This window comes from Eschrichtius robustus, chromosome 1 (genome assembly GCF_028021215.1).
Source record: "Eschrichtius robustus isolate mEscRob2 chromosome 1, mEscRob2.pri, whole genome shotgun sequence".
NCBI classification, from domain to species: Eukaryota; Metazoa; Chordata; class Mammalia; order Artiodactyla; family Eschrichtiidae; genus Eschrichtius; species Eschrichtius robustus.
In genome coordinates, this window is record NC_090824.1 from 180,538,045 (window position 1) to 180,559,627 (window position 21,583).

The 21,583-nt window shown below is 35.9% G+C and overlaps 1 protein-coding gene across 2 annotated transcripts in view; it reads right to left on the reverse strand.

The window, feature by feature from the left end:
• UPF2 (UPF2 regulator of nonsense mediated mRNA decay) overlaps positions 1–21,583 on the reverse strand; it is a 93,285-nt gene that overhangs the window by 23,174 nt on the left and 48,528 nt on the right. For both annotated transcript variants that reach the window (XM_068560160.1, XM_068560169.1), the window contains exons 10-16: positions 19,149–19,262; positions 16,934–17,050; positions 12,335–12,520; positions 10,013–10,216; positions 9,014–9,289; positions 6,492–6,675; positions 1,104–1,243 (exon numbers count right to left, since the gene is read on the reverse strand). In XM_068560160.1, the coding sequence (XP_068416261.1) occupies positions 1,104–1,243; positions 6,492–6,675; positions 9,014–9,289; positions 10,013–10,216; positions 12,335–12,520; positions 16,934–17,050; positions 19,149–19,262 (1,221 nt within the window). The remainder of the gene's footprint in view (positions 1–1,103; positions 1,244–6,491; positions 6,676–9,013; positions 9,290–10,012; positions 10,217–12,334; positions 12,521–16,933; positions 17,051–19,148; positions 19,263–21,583) is intronic.

Here is a 21,583-nt window from a genome sequence, read left to right on the forward strand (position 1 = left end):
CTGCAATTTTTTCATAAAATCTACAGGTTAAAAAGTCCACACTCAAAAGTGAGATTAAGGGGACTTCCTGGTGACCCAGTGGTTAAGACTCTGTGCTCCCACCGCAGGGGGCACAGGTTCAATCCCTGGTTGGGGAACTTAGATCTCACATGCCACACGGTGTGGCCAAAAAAACAAAAGTGAGATTAAGATGCATAGCAGATCGGGACTTTCCCAGTGGCGCAGTGGTTAAGAATCTGCCTGCCAATGCGGGGGACACGGGTTCGAGCCCTGCTCCAGGAAGATTCCCACATGCCGTGGAGCAACTAAGCCCGTGCGCCACAACTACTGGGCCTGTGCCCTAGAGCCCGCAAGCCACAACTACTGAAGCCTGCGTGCCTAGAGCCCGTGCTCCACAACAAGAGAAGCCACTGCAATGAGAAGCCCGCGCACCGCAACAAAGAGTAGCCCCCGCTCGCTGCAACTAGAGAAAGCCTGCGCACAGCAACGAAGACCCAACGCAGCCATAATTAAATAAATAAAATTTTAAAAAAAGAAAAAAGATACATAGCAGATGAAACAATTTTTTGTCTTCAAATTGCTTATTAAATAAAAATCCTAACCATAATGATGGATACATGTCATTATACTTTTACCTAAACCCATACAAAGTACAACACCAAGAGTCAACTGTAATGTAAATGATGGACTTAGGGTGATTATGATGTGTTGCTATAGGTTCATCAGTTGTAACAAATGTCCCACTTTGGTGGGGGATGTTGATAATGGGGGGAGGTTGTGTGAGTAGGTACGAGCAGGTGACATATGGGAAATCTCTGTACCTTCCCCTTAATTTTGCTGTGAACCTAAAACTGCTCTAAAAAAGTGGTCTTAATAACAGTAATTTTTAAAAATCCTATGATCAGTATTTTCTTACTTGTAAAAGAAAAAAAAACCTCTTAATTAATCCAGCAGTTTTATAATAGATATATACTACTAGTTACATGTACTCTAATAAAACTAAAGAGGAAATCTTATTTTATACATTAAAGAAAGTCTTGGCTCATGTAATCAAAATACTCTTTTACAAATGTACCTATTTTGCTATAAATAAAAGTCATCACCTCTTCCTCTGGCTCATTCACTTCACTTTCATTTCCAGATTGTTCCTCTGTTTCAGCTCCTCCTTCTTCTTCTTCTTCATCCTCTTCAAGATTCTCTCCTTCTGTCATAGAATCTTTTGAGTCTTTGTCATTTACTAGGCCTTGAAGTGAGGAGAAAGTAGAAAAAAACAAAAAAAAAGATAAAGGCAAGTTTTCGACAGTGAGTATTACACCACTTAAAGTATGTATTAAGATAATTCAACAGCCATTTGCTCAGAATAAAATATGAACAGAATTTAAAGCTATTTTGAGAACCATTTAAAAAACTTCATTAGATCTTTATTTCAACAAAGGAGCACTGATACATTTCTTAACCACTAGCCAAAAAAAGAAAATTTTTCTTTCCCTTTCTCAGAGCTTCAAACTGTTTATCTCAGTCTCAGATGAACAAAGGCAAACAGTAGCAGCACATAAGGTGCAGCTTCAGCCACATACAATGCAACCGTGGTCACACTTTTTATCAAACGATATTTCAAGAATCTCTAAAAACTCAAGGATATAATAAAATTATATCGCTTTAATGGAGAAGTCACATTTGACTATCAATTTGAATGTCTGCAAATTAAGACTGAGGGAAGGAGGCAAAGCTATATGGTGACAGATCTAACAGCTGTGTCACCAAAGAGCTTGTTTTTTTCTTCAGTAACAGCGTGTTCCTCCAAAGGGAATTCCCTGGCTTGAATCTCTTTTCTCCTCCTCATGTTCATCCACATTTTGCTGCCTAGTCAACTCTTCTTTATTATCATTTGAGTTCCAAACTACTCTCTACTTTCAAGATGCACATACTATGGCCTCATCTGATCCGACTTTTCCCCACGCTCCCTAGTCCTAATCAAGCCTTTTCCTGTAGTTGGGGTAGACTCTTCTGTGTCACAAAGTACACTACCTTGCGTTCGTGATCATCAAATTGCTTCTCCATATAGAATATCGTTCAATATGCACTTTCAAATCCTATACATTCTTCAAATTCAGTCTAAGTTTCACTTCCTGCATAAACTCACTGAGTACTACTTTTCCTCCTACTTACTCTAAAGCACTTGGAGAATTGATCACAGCACTTTACATTTAAAGATACACCATGTAATGGTTTTTCTAATGATTTCAATACATGTTACATCAGATTGTAAGATCCTTGAGAACAAAAAACTTTTTTTATATATTCAAAACTCATTAGAGGCCATATATTGATAAATACACAGTAGGTGTTTAGTAAATACTTGTTTATTCACAGAATCTTAGACAATTAGAGCAGACAGAAACTTTAGTGACAATGTGATTTAACCCTTTCATTTTATGAGGTATACTGAAGCCCAGAAAGTTTGAATAACTAACACAACCAACAAAAACAAAAAATTACTCCAGTGTCTGAAGTCTAACCAATTAAGAACTGACAAAAACACAGATGTATAGAGTGATGAAAGTAGGTACATTCAAGTTTGGAAATTAAAAAAAAAAAAAAAATTGAGAAAAGATGGATAAAGCTCAGAGAGATCTGTTTTAAAAGAAAAATAATACTGAAGGAAAAAATTGCTTATCTCAGATTGAGATACCATTAACTTACTATTTTATTTATTTATTTATTTGGAATTTCAGAAGCAATATATTGGGCTTTTATGTTATCAAAGGCAAAAAATTAAAAGTCAGGACTATATAAATCTAAGCACTCTCAATAAAAATATCACAGTGCTGATAAACTCACATGGCCTAATATACCATTATACCTTTTTTATACCCACTTTAAAATACGTGTCATGGGAAGAACTCTAATGGATAAGTAGCTTTGTTTTGATAGCCGTACATCTAATTTGTAAGGAAAATACTACTATTTCTAACAAATTTCATTTGCATTGCAAGTTAGTTTCAAAAGCAGTTTATAAATATATTTTGCATTTGCTAAGCTGTAAAATAAACTGCTCAGTTGCTGACCTCTAGGACACTGTCAATCTAAAATAAACAATGCAGATAAAAATGTACAAAGGACATATGGTTAATAAAACGTAAAATCTAAACAGTAAAATATTTAAAATGTGGGTCAGAATTAAGTGTACTTGGGGATCAAAATCAAATACTGTTCTCTTGAATTTGAGCTGCTTGGTGCCTCAGTTTTCCTGCTCATAACAGACAGAGTAATAATTGTAATACTCCCTTTCAAATTATTTCTCTGCTCACTAGACATGCTGAGCATTTTCCCCACATACTTAATATGTCAGAAGGAGCACAGTCTTTGAATTCTGGCTCGACTGTTAACCTAGTATTTTGATTTGGGCTTTACGTAACTCACTTGTCAAATATGAACAACATTACCTTCCACTTTAATTTTGGCAAACTGGAAGTACTCAATAAAAATACGAACTCTTCCCTGCCCTCCCTCATTTGATTATGTTATGTTCATCTAACTATTGTGTATCAATTTGCCTGTGCTCTTTATGTAAGTGATAATAACCTGGCACAGAAATTATTTTCACTTCAATCTTAGTTACTTCTTTCATTGTACTAAAGTTTTAAACACCCAAATCTGCCAACATATGTGTGCTTTCTTGCATCATTTTAAAATTTAGGAAAATTACCACCTCTCCAAATATCTGATGATCAGATCTATTTTTAACTTTTAAAAAATAAATATTTAACTCCTCAATCCATCTGGAGTTTGATGACATAAGATGTGGCTCTATATCAGTTTTCCCCCCAAATGCTCACCTGTTGTTCTTATCCTATTTTTAAGATTCCTATTTTGTCATACACTAAATTGTTTTGTATTTAATTGGGGCAACTTCTGGGCTTTTATTTTATTCTACTGATTTTATTTTTAATTTATGAAATACACTGTTTTATAAGTAATTTATTCATATGACTTTTCTTTTTTCACTTTTATTCTTCCCATTTCTGTTCCTTTTATAATATTTTAATATAATCTAGAACTTCCAAACCAGAATTAAATTACATTGCCTATTACCATTTTGGTTTTGTTCTTAAAGTGTGTCTTACTAGAGAATGGACTTGAGGACATGGGGAGGGGGAAGGGTAAGCTCTGACAAAGTGAGAGAGTGGCATGGACATATATACACTACCAAACGTAAAATAGATAGCTAGTGGGAAGCAGCCGCATAGCACAGGGAGATCAGCTCAGTGCTTTGTGACCACCTAGAGGGGTGGGATAGGGAGGGTGGGAGGGAGGGAGATGCAAGAGGGAAGAGATATGGGAACATATATATATGTATAACTGTTCACTTTGTTATAAAGCAGAAACTAACACACCATTGTAAAGCAATTATACTCCAATAAAGATGTTAAAAAAAAAAAAAAACAGTGTGTCTTAGAGCCAATAATTCTCTCTATCCTGAGAAAACCAAGATACACACAAAAGTAACATAATAATGTTATTTATAGGGGTGCAAAATTAGAAATAACGTGTCAAACAACAGAATTAACACATTCATACAAAGGAAAATAGCCAGTTTTGTAAAAAATTACATATTTAGAAAAGTATTTCATGTCAGGAAGAAATTTCATAATATATTCGGTAGAAGAAAAAATCCAGTTATAGAACTGCAAACACGTGAAGAAATTTTTTTTAAATAGAAGAACATATATCAAAATGTTAACACATGACTCTCCGTGCATATGAAATATCAGTGATTTCTGCCTTCTTGGCATTTTTCAAAATTTCTGCCATGAACACTTCATTACTTTTAATAATAGTAAAATGGTTTTAAAAATATAAGAAAATGCTAACTATTAAGTTAGCATTGGGTAGCTATAAGATTGAAATGATAATGAATTTGCAAGTGCTTGAAAACAAAAAACTACCAAAAGCAAGATGCTATATTATCTTATGGTTTATCAACAGGAAACAGATTTAATATAGATTTATTCATGTATATCTTCTCTATGATATTTAGACTCTAAAACAGAAGGAAAATGGGACGACTTGGGAGCATATTGATTCTAGCTGCCACCATCCTTAGAGTGGCATTGGCAAATGGTGACCTATTTTTTTCCTTTCCATATTCTAAACAAGGACAGACTCCTCAAAAGAAGCCCGAAGTCCTTTAATCTACTCGTTGCTAGATAAAGGATAAAGCATACTGCTCTCTTTACTGCTACCAAACTGGGTATCCAACTAGTATTTCCTCATGCCCACTATACAGAGAGAGCCATTCATAAAAGTCTTTGGGAAACAAGGCTAACACTATTTCAAAGCATATAAAGTAAATGAAATAAGTACGTAGATAAATAAACACTCTACTTGAAACGATCATTTTATACAATTAGAAATCTGAAAAGGAAAAGAAAGTAGATAATTTGGGACAAAGTTCAAAGAACAAAAAGAATCACATATGCCTTTATGGGTTGAGAATTAGGAAAAGTGAATAGTTGCATAATCAGTAGCACCTTTCAAATAATGCTCAAATACATAACAGCAATCGAATTCTCCAAAAGAGGATTTACCTTGGAGAAAGAAACCCTATTAATATGCTGGATGTAATATGAAAAAATAGTTTTAGAGGAAAAGGATCACCAATGCCTTTGCCATGAAAAGTGGTTTTTCAGATATGCAACATAGTAAATTTATACAATCAGTATAACTGGTCACGGTAAGGGTCTCCTAATAAATAATCTCCTAATAAAATACCAGCTTCATAGGCTGAAACCATATGTCACTTTGAAATGACTACAATACAACATGCTAAGAACTATCAGCAAGCAAACCAGACTGGTAAGGCCCCACCCTGTTCCAGTTATTTCCACTGGCAAGGCTAGTCGGCTCCTACAGTCCTTTAGGGGAGCCATTCAAATGCTACCTCTTCTTCCAGAACAATCTCAGAAGGATACTGAGGAAGTAAAGTGACCAATCCTCCTGTAGCACGTTTCTCACATGTTCTCTAGTCTTTAGAAACAGAGACAACTCCCCCAGTGACTAGGATCTAAAATTTGGTGGGATACTTTCAAACTTCTAACTGGCACTCCCCTTATATAGTGTCAAGCCTGCACTGTCTTAGGAAATAGTGTTATTGAAAATATATACTGTATATGAGATGCTTTAATCAAAAGTAGGTTTTAAATTAGCAACCTAAAATTCTAAAATTAAGAGAGGCTGACAGGATTATATTTTTTCCATCATTATCATTTGCTTCAAGTTTTACATGACTGTTTTCCTCCAATTTGGGATTATTTAATGAAATCAAGAAGTAAGTCACCCAGGTCTTACCTAACACTATTATGTAACACTCAACATCGAAAAACAGAAAGTATACAAAAGTAAATGCTAACTGAAAACATTATAAAGCAAATTCTAGAAACGATCTGCCAAATACCATCTTTATTTTCTCTCTGTAATTAATTGCTTACCTAGTTTTATTAAGAATTCTCGTTCCAAGTCGTGTACCTGCCTGATGGATTCTTCCAGAGAATTACAGAGTTTGATCTTTGGTCTTAGCAGTTCTAGTGTGTCACTGATCATGTAATCTATGTCAATAGGAAATGGATGGTCTTTTGTCCAAACCTCCAAACTTTTCTTCCACCAAACATAACGCTGATAACAAATGAAAAATAAATTTAGCTATAAGAAATTAATAACAAAATATTTAAAATAATCTGTATCGTGACATCACCTAGTTATAACAACTAAGCTAAAGAGTTGTACAAGACACCTACCATTTTTATTAATGGTCAACAGCAATGATCCTAGCACATTTATTTCCCTCCATCTATATAGTTCCTAAGCCATCTGGTGACTTTAATTTAAATATATTTTTTATTGTTAACTGTCATAACCTTTTTTTAAAGGCAAGGAAAAATTATAAATAAATAAAACAGCAAATAAATTTTCAGGTACTGAAACCAGGCAGAAACTCCACTCCCAAATCCCAAATAGGGCTTAAATATTTAATTTTACAAAAACAACCAAATTCAAGGCAACGGTTTTGATAAATTATAATTATTTTCTCTATACTACCTGCTCTGATTTTTTTAAAGAGTCAAAAGTATCTGAAGATAGGGTTTTTGAATATATTAAAATCAGTAATCAACAAGCATTTATTGAACATCTACTGTGTATATGGCACCATTGAGATATTTTCCCTCGTCTCCTAGCTTGGCTCCTTCATTCTATTTTGTACTTGTAATTCTCAAGTTTAACTAAAAAGCACAACCCCTGAATTTACTTGTATATAAACAGGTGTTCCTCTGGGTGTTTAATCTTCCTGTCCAGTTTCTTCTAGGTCTTTGCTACTCAAAGTGTGGGAACTCAGAGCTTATTAGACATACAGAATCTGAGACGTCCCCTACCCTAGGCCAACTGAATCACAGTGTGCATCTTAACAATATAGCCAGGTGATGTGTGTACACACTGAAGTTTAGAAGCACTGCTGCAGGTGAGCCTTTCTATCTGCCTTACAATATGTAACTGGACACTGTGTTACAGGCAGCACACACTGACTGCATCTCCCAGGCCTCACTCACTTCTTACTCCCGTGCCCTAAGTATATCCCTGCTACACATTCCTGCTATTAATCAATGTGGAAAATACTTTTGTCTCTTTCTACTCCTGAATATTTCTGAGTGGCTCTTTTCTCTCTGCCAGTGATGTCAGAGTGAGTGCAAATAAGAACACTCTTCTGAAAGGGATCCTGCTTTAGATGCTGATAGTGATAACTGATATTCTGCAGCAAAACTTTGGTTTTAAATACAGGCAGTCTCCGACTTAAGGCATTTCTTACATGCAACAGAGAATCTGAGTCTCAAATCTTCAACACCCCTTCCCCATTTTTGGCTCATCAATTCAGAAAACAGGAGAGTAACAAGTTACCCTCTAAAGCAGAGATAAAGTAATAGGAGAAGGTTACAAACAGCTCTTCCCCAAGAGTAGTTACCCCCGCTTAACACCAGCTACTATGTGGATGTATTTTTGACACCTCAAAGTTGTAGTTTTAAATTTATTTTCTTTGTCAATGGGTAAATGAAAACAACATAACAGATTAGCTAGAAAGGAATGATCAAATAGAACTGAATGGTACCACTGGTACTTTCAGTAACATCTGGAGAATTTGATAGTGAGCTATTCCCCCTAACCAGTACTTGTAACATTGTATTTGATGGGAAATAATGATTAGGTTCCAGACAACCAAGCTACAGCTAACTTTTGGAACATGAACTGTAGAGAAGCTGTAGAACTGTCTCTGTATTTGTATCTGAATTTAATTTATACTGTACTTGCTCTAAACCACCAGTTTACAAAAGGAACTTAAGATACGGAAAGCACAACCCAAGAGTTTAGCAATGAATGAACAAATATTTCTTTCAGTGTTAATGATGGGTTTTTTTTTTTTAATTTAGAAACAAGAATTTTAGATATAAAACCACAACACAGATGAGTGAGAATATTATCAAATGTATAAATACTACAAGTAATTTGATTCATGAATTACTGTACCAAATACAAAATAATCCATACTATACCAAATTTATAAACTGCACCAAAATAATTCCCAAAATTAATGATCATCAATTATAAAACTTAATGTAATCAGAATGTTTATGATAGAATTCATCATACATATATTTTTTAAATTTTTCTTTCCTTTTTTTGGCCATGCCGTGTGGCATGCAGGATCTTAGTTCCCTGACCAGGGATCGAACCTGTGCCCCCTGCAGGAAGCACAGAGTCTTAACCACTGGACCGCCAGGGAAGTCCCCATATCATATATTTTAAAACCTCTAAAGCTAAGCATACTTGCAAGAAGAATAAATCTCACCTAACTATGAATATATCTTATACATAATATATGAATGCTACAGGGTTTCTTCTCTAATATTTTTGTAACACAAGCAATGCATTAAATGATGCCAACTGCTTATTTCAATTTATATACCTGAAAATACACAAGGAAGCAATCGAGTTTTCGTTTACTAGAACCTCTGTCAAAGTACTGGCCACAGGTATCCAAAATAGTGCACACTAGTCTAATCCTGAAAAGGTGCTCGGGAGGGTCCAGTGAACTTGGAGAGCCATCAGGGTTAACACCAAATGAAGTAAAAGAATAAAGAGTTCTAAAAATAACAGCCGATTCCACCATTCGGTAATTATAAAGTTCCCCTAAGAACTTGGCACTGCTGATACGTCTCTGATTAAATTTAGGTTGATTAACCTAAAGGGGGAAGAAAAAAAAAAGCAGATTTCCATTAAAGAATAGCAATGTGTTTGAGAAGAGGTAAAATTCCCCTGTGTCACTTGACAACATCACTCACTGAACAGAGAAAAAATAATGGGTTCTTTTCTTCCTTTCTAATAGGTAGTCACTTCTGGGTGTCCTTTTTCTCTCTCTAAGAAATGTCTACCATTAAAATGTTTTAATAAAAAGAACATGTTAAGTATTAAATTTAATATTAAGCTATTGTTAAATGAATTAATAGTTTATGAAACAGTTAAAATGTAATTCTCCCTATCAGCCCTCTGTAACTTATTTTCTCTGAAATCCATGAATTAAGGAAACAACAAGCATATAGAAAGAGGGAAATTCTTACAGAAATTCTTATCAAATGATTACCAATTCTCCTAATTAATAAATTTATGAATTCCTGTAACACGAATGACAATAGTAACCAGGAAATAATAAAAATTTACTATACTCTTCTAAAATAAGCTTAACTGGACTTGAAGAAAAGGCAAAAAATACTTCAGCATTAGCCTGAGAGAAGACTAGGAAATCTGACACAACAGGGTTTATTAAGAAATCACTATCTTCAAAAACGTAATAGTAAATGACACCATATGGGGAAAAGAGGGTTTTCAAATCCTTATTTTTCAGTAATAGGACTTTAAGGCTGTCTAAATTGTCCACAGATTCCAATTTGCTGCAGGTCTTTGTTACCTCCATTCCTAATCGAATATCTTCTAAAACTCCATCCACAACATGGATTCCAACATCCTCCTGGTAGAGCACTAGTCCTGCTAAGAGGTTGGCTACACAATGAATGCTGTTATATTTCACATTCCAGATGTTTATCATACAACAAATCACATAGTCTTTCACTTCTTGGTCCTGCCAAGGCAACTTTCGCATCTGTCTCAAAACCTAAATGAAGAGAATTTTGTTTAAATTACTAAGATAAGCACTAAGTAGTCCAAAATACCCTATAATACAAATATTTTATTATGATTGTACAGTCACAGAACTTTTGAAATGGAAAATACTTTAGAGATTCTCTACCAGCCTCTTCACTTTAGAGATAGGAAAAATAAGATTTTTCTAATTATTGGTAAAATTTATTCACATTTTCCCTTTATCTTTCCATAACGCCCGTAAATTTCCTAGCGTTTCCAGGACTTCAATCAAGCTAAGAGTATACACTCATACTCAGGTCACTGAAAGAAATACCCAAGATTTAACAAAAATAATGTTTTCTTTTGTGCATGATTTGATGTAAATAACCTCAGACACTTCTTTTTATAAATGAAAAATTTCCAATAAGGAAATAAACCCAAGGTCAACTGGTTAAAAGATCCCTTAAGATGGAGGACACAGGACTTCCCTGGTGGTCCAGTGGTTAAGACTTTGCCTTCCAGTGCATGGGGTACAGGTTTGATCGCTGGACGGGGAGCTAAGATCCCACATGCCTCGAGGCCAAAAAACCAAAACATAAAACAGAAGCAATATTGTAACAAATTCAATAAAGACTTAAAAAAAAAAATGGTCCACATCAAAAAAATCTTAAAAAAAAAAAAGATGGAGGACACAACAGCAAGACTGACATCACACAGTTTCCTTGGATGTAAAGGGGGGATGATAGGCACTTACTCCATAAGTCTGGTCTAAGGGTTAGACAAGTTAAAGTGCGTGAAGTACGTAGGAATGTGTCTGGCGCATTACAAGCACCCCATAAAAGTTAGCTATTACTTTCAAAATCTCTACTGGTAATGAGATAATCAGCAGAGATCTAGTCATCATCAAGTTCTTTCCGTTTTTATTCTGAAAGAAAATGGATACTGCTGGCAGAATGTAAAGCAGTCCTTTCATCTCTACTCTATACCCACAATCCACCTTTCAAGCACTTAATATGTTCTCATATCAGCTTCAATGGAAATGTTAATGTCATCTCAAATGCATAAGCATTCCATACTTTTCAAACTTTTAGCCAATTCTAAAACAGCTTTCAAATCCTGTTGTTTTAAACAACTACTGTCTCTGGATCCCTGAAGGTGGCTTCAACTTTCAAAGTTGCGCTCATTCGTCATCACCTTCTACCCCGCCCACCCATGACACATGTATTATTCCATGCCTCTTATCCTCCCCATAGGTTTCCTCTGTCCAGAAGTTAATTTGCTTCAATTTTTTTCCTGAAAAGAAAAAAGTTCCATACCATGTTGTTTCAACTTGTAGAGTTGACCAAGGAATGTTTACTCAACATGTCTTACTTAAAAGTGAAGATTCTAACAAGGTAACTACAATAATTAAGGTAACAGGTCGGTGGTTCTTAACCTTTTCTGGAAATTGACCCCTGCTGAGAATCTAAAGAAAGCTACAGACCCTCTTCCGGAAAAATACAGACAGGCCCAGAGATTCAAAATCATGAAGTTCCAGAGGATCACGGGCCTCTTAAAGCCTACTTAAGGTTAAGAACCCCTGTACTGAAAGCAAAATATTTAAAGGCAAATTCATTACAGAACATCAGAGACAAAGTAATAGTTTCAAATATACACACAGCATCAACATCAAATTTAGAAGAATTACCATTTTAATTAGAATAAGAAGTTACTATCATAAAAGGAAAATAAAACGTATGTCCCATACATTATGTATCATCATATGAATTCCTTCTTGTGATGACTTGTATGGAATCAATCATAATGGAACTTGGGATCTAATCCTACCTCTCCTAAACTCCACTGCTGGGACTTTAACAACTCTGCTTCAATTTCTCCATTTACAAAATGTGAATAATGCAAACTACTTACATTTCCTAACTATACTTTGTGGGGCACTGAAGCAATTGATAAACAAGCTGATCTAGGAAAACTGAAATATATGTCCCTGACCTAAAACAATTTGGTGCAGGGCTAGAAGGAAAGTGCACTGCAATCAGTACTATTATCATTAGGACGAAAAAGAATTAATTTGGTTGAATGTTATATAAGCTTAGCACTACCACAAATCTCAAGTTGACTGCTGTTCTACGATTTCATTAAGATTTACCTTCTCAGTGGTAACCTTGGAGAGATCCTTGTACAAAAGTTTCCGGACATATTCCTGGAGAGGAGGACGTTTCTTTTTCACTGTTTTTTCAGCTGGAGGTGGGTTGCAGTAGTAATATGCATTCTCCACCATTGTGACATATCTTGCATCGAGATGCATGGCTTGTTTCTTTCTCATCATTTGTTCCTAAAATAAAAAGTCTAGTCAAAATACTTTCATTCTAAGGTTTCTTTCTTCCTAACTAAAGTTCTACTCTCAGTGATAAGATTTCAAGATAAAGGGCTAGAAAAGGGAAAAAACAATTACTAGGTATTTCTAAGAGTATGCAAGCATACTAATTGTTATATCACTAATCATGTTTTTAGAACAAATTAGTCCATAACTGCTTGGTCTTAGGCCTTGTCCAATAAAATACTCAGAGAACTCTGTTACAAATATAACTTGACTTATAACTCTGCCAAACTATATGAATTCTACGTAAAACAAGGCTTATATACGAGTGACTGAAATTAAGGACCAACAATATAAATAAAGGGGTGAATGCCTCTGGCTGTTCCACACACAACAGCTGAGAATAACTTTACTCTGAGAGCCTGCGCCATCCAATGTTGTACCTGGTAAATCTGACATATCTCTACAGACAAGAAAACTAAAAGCCCCCAGTGTCACAACTTGTCCACAGCCCTCAGCATCAGCTCCAGGAGGTGATTAAAAACAGTCAATCATCATCTACTTCAGGATCCTCAACCTCAGCACTACTGCCGTTTTGGACGGGATAGTTCTTTGTCGGGGTGTGTGGGGGGAGGGTGCTCTGTGCACTGCAGGATGTTTTGCAGCAACGTTCACCTCTACCCACTAGACACCAGTTGAGAACCACGGACTGACCAGTTGAAGATCTTCAAACAGTACTCCTAGTTCTTAAAACAGCACCACACTAAGTATTAAGATTACTGAATTTATTCAGCCATTCAACATTTTACTTGGCACTTACTATGTGCCAGGCACTACGCTAGGTGCTGGAAGTCACCAGTGAACAAGACGGACGTGGCTCCTACCTTCATGAAGCCTAAGAGTCTGGCGTAGGAAGACAGAATAAACAAGCCAACAAATAAACTAACAACCTTTTAAATACTAATTGTGAATAGTGTTATGAAGGAAAATAACAAGGCCCTAAGATGGAGAGTAATGAGAGCCCACTTTAGTCAGGGTGGCTTAGGGACAGCCTCTCTGCAAAAGTGACATTTGAGTTGTGCTCAGAAGGATGACAAAAGGTTGAGAAGAGACACAGAGAGAGCACCTGAGGCAGAAGCAACAGCAAGACGAGAGGCAATGAGGAGAGAAGGCTCTGTTACAGGAACTACATGAAGGCCAGTGTGGCGCCAGCATGGAATGGCGTGAGATCAGCTCTAAGGAGTGAGGAGAGGCTCGGTGAGACCAGATTCTGCAGACCGTGGTAACAATGCTGGATTTGAAGCCTGTAGAAAAGCACTGAAGAGCTTCAAGCAGGTGTCTGGACTGGGGTGGCAGGTGGTGGCAGGTGGAGGCAAGACTTCAAGCTTTGGAAAGAAGGCTGTGTCTGCAAGCTCAGGGAGGGCAGGGGCTGCAGCATGTTCACTGCTGTAAACCCAGCACGTAAAACAGTGCCTGGCCTAGCACATGAGAGGCCTGCAATTAATGTTTATTAATATACAAAGTAATGAATGAATTTTTTAAAACACATTCAAATCTTTCCCATGGTCTGCCTTTCCATACACGTAAAACCATCGTATACTGGGGGGAAATTCTGCTCTTTCATAAGTTCAGTTATGGGTATACCAAGTTTCACAATTGTTTCTCTTGTCTATGAATCTGCTAAAGTATACAGGTTGTAGCCTAGCTCCTCTCCTGACATCTATTTTATAATTTGTGAATGCTTATTAAATGTTGACTCTTCCAGACAGAGAGAACAGTTCCATGTTTAACAGGGCTAGAGATAATGACCTCACCCTGTAAGTTCTTTGGACAAAACATAATGCAACACTTAACTTTTCATTTGTACATACATAACAGTTTTAAACCAAGACTAGTTTCAACCTGTTATGTAGACCACTTTAGAACCTTTTCCCCCAACACACACACCAAACAACTTTCTTTTTTCTTTTCTGATGTAGACCAATTTTAAAGTCTTCATTGAATTTGTTACAATATTGCTTCTGTTTTATATTTTGGTTGTTTTTGGTCTGGAGGCATGTGGGATCTTAGCTCCCACACCAGGGATGGAACCCACACCCCCTGCATTGGAAGGCGAAGTCTTAACCACTGGACCGCCCGGGAAGTCCCCACACCAAACTACTTTTAACATCAGCCAAGAATAATTTTAAATGCAAACCAGTTAAAAGGTTATATGTGTTCCCAAACAAATATGGATATATTTTAGATCATCCCATAAGCGTTCGTGTGCTTCAAACCAAACTCTCCATCTCTTCCCTCCTCCTACTCCCTCATCTCTGTGACTGGCACCATCATCCTCTCAGATGCTCATGCTGGAATCCGGGGTCTTATCTTAGGTCCCTTTCTCTTCCTCGTCCCTAGTATCTCACCATCACATCTCATCAGTTCTGCTTCCTAATATTCTTCATACAGCCAGTTATTATTCCCCATCCCCCCATCCTTACCATTTCTTCATTGTTTTCCCCGTAGGTTTTGAAAACAGCCGTTTCACTGTTCTGTCTACCTCTGGCCTCAGCCACCTCAGTTATCTCCTCCACACCGATCTTTCTAAAACCATAAATCTGATCATACCTATCCTACCTGCTTAACATCCTTCAATAGCTACTCTCTACCACTGCGGGAAAACCCTCGTTCCTTAGCACAGTGATCACACTCGGGGCTGTGCCTACGTCTCCAGTCTTACCTGCAGCCTCTTGACTCAGTGTATCTCTCTTCTCTGCCTTTGAGACTCAGGTTAGTCTCTAAAATAAACACCATTTTTTCCAGGAAACCTTTCCTGACATACCAAGACTAGATTAAGCGCCTCTTCTATCTATACACATAATACCCTATGCTGACCCACAGTATTATATTGCATCCCCCTCCCTGTGTTCCAATTGTCCATCTGTCTGAGTTATTAGACTGCAAATTCCATGAGGGCAGGAACTATCTTTCTCACTTTTACATCCCAAGGGTCTGACAGAAGAGTCAGACTCAATAAACACTCAATAAACACTGGGAAGCTGTTAGGGAAGATCTCTCCTGACTCATTCAGTCTGGCTTAAGTACTCCCTCCATGAGCCCATAAAATCCTCGGCATACCTCTCTCTGTTAAAGCACTTAAACGCTACACTGGAATTAGCACTAGATATGGACCACTTTGAGTATGGCAACTATGTTTCGTTTCTTTGTACTAACCACCCCCAACCAGCCATAACATCCCTGCAGAACTGAGTTCAGTGCCTAACACATAGGAGGAGCCCCAAAAGCGTTATATGATAAACAAGGCTCCTATCCAGAAAGCAAGACAATCAATGATAAAGGCTAGCTGCTTTCGCTACAAGAGGGGGAAAGATCCGCTGAGCGAAGAAAACCAGACGGGCAGGAAGAACTTTGGTTTCCAGCAATGGGATAAGCATCCACACCACCACAACTAGTAAACTTTCCCTAGCAAAAAGTAAACATAGAGGGTTCAATATTACAAATAAAATATAGACATTTTTAAAACCTAAGCTTTCTTGGCATCTCTATTACATTTTCATATGCAGTGTCTCATTTAACCTTACCAGCTTGAGCCAAAGAGGAGGAAGAATTTTTTCTGTGTTACAATAAAAATTTGAACTTGGAATGATTATTATATGAATAAGCCTAGAGAGAATGTGGATATAAAGTCCATGTGATGGCCTTCACATTAATATTTTTGTTTACTAGAAATACATTCCCATTTTTTTTCATTTTAAATATTGCCAGAGAAGTATTCAAGCTTACAACTAGATTCTAAAAAATAACACACCTAGAGAAAACGACACAATCAACACGTCCGTAAAAGCAACACTGATGTAATGACAGTCTCTTCCCGGGGAGTCCTAAACCAGGGCTAACACTGACACCCTCCCCCACCACACTCTCTCCCCTGCAAAGGCTGCAGTCGAATGCATGGGTATTACCAATAAGCGTATTAACTTAACTGCTTAATAAACTTGATGGCCATGCTGGCATCCTAATTAGCTTAAGAAATATCTTCTCCCCCAAGTTAATTTTTCAAGCTTATGTTTTATGTTTTCCAATTTAAAAAATTTAAGCTTTATAATTTATGTGCTTATGGCACAGTAACGATGTACCAAGAACACCCACAAAGAGGGCTCTAACACAATAGTATTTAGAGTACCTGCTCCTCTGCATCATTTGTAAAAAGTTATCTGGAGCTGAATTTAATCCCCCTTTACAATAGTGTGAACTCACTGGCAGTCAAATGAGAAAAATTCCTACAGCTCTCCAGGAACGGCTGGAGTTCTAGTTTAGGTAGAAGTGTTTAAATGGCAGAGCGAGATAAAAGGCACTCATCAAAATTTTTAACCCCTGGAGTAAATCAAGAACCTCAACCTCTTGCTAGGATCCTCAAGCCCTTACCAAAAGTACACTGGTCCTCAGGTGAGATTCTGGAGATCTGAAAAGAAATCTTCCACATGTTTCTAGTAGGGTACATGCCATTTCAATATGGTGATGGGAAAAGTCTGATAGAAGCATCTGTAAAAATAATAATGATGAAAAACCACAAACACAACATTTCAATCCTATTAGAGAAAGAAAACATTATGCACCTAATGTGTGCAACAAGTTTTAAAATGTCACTGTAAAAAGAAGAAAAGCTAAACACAACATTGTAAATCAACTATAATTCAATTTAAAAAAAAAACCCAGTCTACTTTAGATGCCAAGCTTCATCACTGGGTATCTTTGTGTTAGGCCATAGAATTTTATCTAAAAACTTCAGGATATTTAATGTCGTTCCTTTTAGATAGATATATGAAAACTAATTTATCAAAGCCCGTTTTATATTTATCAGGAGATGCTATGTATTTAAGCAAATGCCACAGACATAGCTAACATTTTCTAAATAGCTTTTTGGTTTTGGTTTATATGACATTTACCTTTAAACTTCTGACAACAAAAGCCTTACTGTATGAAATTTACAAACACATTACCACATTTTACTATTTATCCCCCCAATATTTTTCTGTGCACATTTTCTAAGCCAAAAAAGATTTACACATATCATTTAATAATTTGGTTTTCTTGGGCTAACATGAGTATTTTTCCACGTCCTTATTATCCTTCTATGGCATGATTTAAAGGGTGCATAGTACTTACAATATGAACTATACTAAAACTTAACTGATTCTTATTTATGGGACATCCAAATTGTTTACAATTTTTTGCTACTATAAACAATGGTGTGACATTCTTGCAGATAAATTTGTGCACGTTTATGATTATTTCCTTAAAACAAATGTACAGAAATGAACCTGTGTCAAATAAATGTATATTTTTCCTATATATATCAGTAATTAATATAAAGAAATATACTAATATGTCTAAGTTGTTCATGGCATGACTCCTTTCAATGACAGCGTTGAAGAAACTTTCACAACCTCTCTTAAAGTGCTGTCCAAAATTCCCCTAACGTACTTTGTAGTCTCCTGAGATGCTTCAAGTAGGTTTAGGAGACTTAACCCCTTGAATATTTACAACGATTATTAATATTTTAAATACTCTTAAGAAATCATGCAGTAAAGAAAGTTGTTTAACTCAGGGTTTTCCAAATGTATTTGAACCCATGAGAACCATTTTGTGTGACATACCTAGTGATATCTTAAAGAAATCAACCTGATAAAAAATTTGTTATTGTTAGTAATGACCAATTCCAAATGTAGAAGAATTATTTCATCTATGCTGCATCAGCTTTACCACACGAAACTAGTTACTAATGAATTTCTACCTTAATTCTATTGTGGACAAAAAAAAATAATCTGAATAATTTCAATTTTTTTGAACTTGCTGAGACCTTCTTTTTGGTTGATTTTGGTAAATCATCCATGTGCATTTGAAGAGGTTATAAATTCTGATCCTGTTGGGTATAGTGTCAATTAGATTAAGGTTGTTAACTGTGTTGTTCAATCCTGAATACACTTACTAATGTTGTCTGCCTATGCTTTCAGCTACTAAAAGGTGTTTTCAAGTCTCTCACTGTAATTGTGGATTTACTTCTCTTTCCTTGTCGATTTTTTGCTTTATGTATTCTAAAAATACAGTACTGGATGCATACTGATTCAGGAAGGTAACACACTTTCCTATTCAAAGGACCTCATCATCATTATGAACTATGTTTCTTTATTTCTAATAATGCTTTGTGCCTTAAAGCCTACTTTGTCTGATAATAATAAAACCAGGTGCTTTTATTTATTTATTTATTTTTAGTGCTTCCATGGTCTATTTCCCCCATCTTTTTATTTTAGGCTTCCTGGTGTTAATATTTAAGGGCATCTTCCTTGTAGTCAGCATATAATGTTGTTGTTTTAATCAAGTCTTACATTTGTAAGGCTTTTACTTAATGTATTTTGTCCTTCTACATTTCATGCAATTACTGTTATACTTGTATTTGTATCTACCATCTTATTATTTGTTCTCTATTTTGTTCATCTGTTTATTGTTCCTTTTTACTCCTTGTCTTCCTGTAGATTAATCAAATATTTCTTAATTACATCATTTCCCAGCATTTATAAACTGAAGCATTAAAACTTTAGATGTGTCTATTAAAAAATATTTCAAATGATTCACCACTAACCTTCAAACAATGCAGTGTATCATTTTTTGTGAACATCTTAAACTTAGTGAGTTCTCCAATAAAACGAACAGTTTTGTTCTTTGTTTCAATATTGATCTGGTCCTTTTTTCGTACCTACAAATTAAGAGAAGAGACATTGCTTAAATAATTAACACTTTGAAATCTGTGATAAGAATTGTTATTTTAATAAGACTGAATTCACTCTAGATATTTTAAATAAATTTGGGCATAATTTCTTGCCATATTCAAATTATCTTAAGTTAAAGCAAAATAAGCTCTGTGGAACACCAGTGCCAGGACATGCTTTGCAAAACTGTTTCATGGTCAAATAATTTGGGGAAACAATGCATTTCATCAGCCTTAAGAGGCTCTCAAATAAAGAAACCTGTTTAACTTAATTTAATTCAATGTTTCTCAAATTTATTTGGCAATATAAACCCCTCTTTTGAAATGGTAACAATGACTAGTTTGTTAAATTAATATTATAAGGAATACACTTTAGGAAATGCTGCTTTAAAAATAATAAACACCAAGAGCTCACTTAAGCAAAAATATTAAGGCTCAGTTAGTGTATTATAATTATGAACTATATACATTTTTTATTGTAAATTCATTAGTACAATGAAATTTCCAATACAATCACTATTTTTTATCAACAGTCACAGTCGTATATCAAAGTTCAAATCCTTTGCAAATATAAGCCCTCTACTTAGGCACACATTTCAAGCAATATTGAACATAACAAAATCCTATTACGACAGTACCATGTGAACAGACACGTCACGATAAATGTAACTGGATTTAACCTCAGAATTACATTTTCACCAGAAAACCAAACCTGTAGTCTAGAAGCCTTTTCTGTGAAAAACAATAACAATAATACGGTAGTGCTTTTAACTAGTTTAGTGTTCCTTATTTTTTCAGAGTACTATCCTATCTTATTTGTTCCACATAACAACACCCTGAGAAAGGAGCAAAAGCTGTATAATTCTGATTTAATAGTTAAAACAACAACAGTTGAAGAACACAAAGCTGTCAAATGACCTGACCAAGGATCAGTACCAAAACCCCAGACTCCAAACTTGTACTTGAGAATTCCACTGCTCTATCATGTGCTGGGATTCAAAATAAGTCCAAACCTCACCCGCACCTGGACAATTAGTAACAATCTTTTACGTAAGTATTAAACTTCTACATAGACAGCTTACAATTAATGGAATTTATCATCTTCCTTTTTAAGGACCTACTTTCTATAGCAAACAGAGGTAGGTGTTTAGACTTTTTAGATCTTCAGTGATAATTTTTGAACAAAACCATGCTTACTCACTTAAATCAGAGGAAATTAGAAACTCACTATAACTATATTTAATCTAAAGCATCAATAAAACTGCAACTAAAAATAAAATCACAAAAACTCAACTTACAGAACTTTAATCACGTCATTCAAGCAGACAAAATAGCTTTGAGATTAGAGACAAACAGAAAAAACTAGAACTAGACTCTACTTTAATTAGTCTATAAAACAAAGTAATATTGAATAAATTTGACTATTTATTCTAGCCTTGCAATTTAGCCTTCATAAAGGTGTTTTCACAAATAGGTGTTTGATAAGTACTGCATACAAAAAGCTCCTCTTGGGACTTCCCTGGTGGCACAGTGGTTAAGAATCTGCCTGCCAATGCAGGGGACACGGGTTCGAGCCCTGGTCCGGGAAGATCCCACATGCCGAGGAGCAACTAAGACCGTGCGCCACAACTACTGAGCCTGCAATCTAGAGCCCACGAGCCACAACTACTGAAGCCCGCACGCCTAGAGCCCATGCTCCACAACAAGAGAAGCCACCGCAATGAGAAGCCCACGCACCACAACGAAGAGTAGACCCCGCTCGCCGCAACTAGAGAAAGCCCGCGTGCAGCCACGAAGATCCAAGGCACCCAAAAATAAATAAATAAATTTATATATTAAAAAAAAAGCTCCTCTTTTAATTTATCTTATTTTGTGAACTCCGAGGCAAGTTTCACCTACACTCTAGATTAAGAGGGTAGACTCTGGACCAGATCTGCTAGGTTTAATTCCCAGCTTTATCACTTACTGTTACTTAAACTCTGTGCCTCAATTTCCTCATCTGTAAAATGGAACTAATGAAAGTAACCTATATCATACAGTTATGAGTCTTAATTAAGTGAACTGATACATACAAAGCACAATCAATAGTGACTCAGACCACGAAGAGTTCACTAAGTATTAGCCATTATTAATATTATCCACATTTGTACATTGTATCACTAATACATTGACACAAAATCAATGTTCACTGAGTGAACAAATTAATGAAAATGCTTAATGTTTATATACATATTGCAGTGACGTGAAAGACTAAAAGATCTACAGTCACAACACCTGAGGTCCTGTGGTCATTTCATGCCATTTGGGGT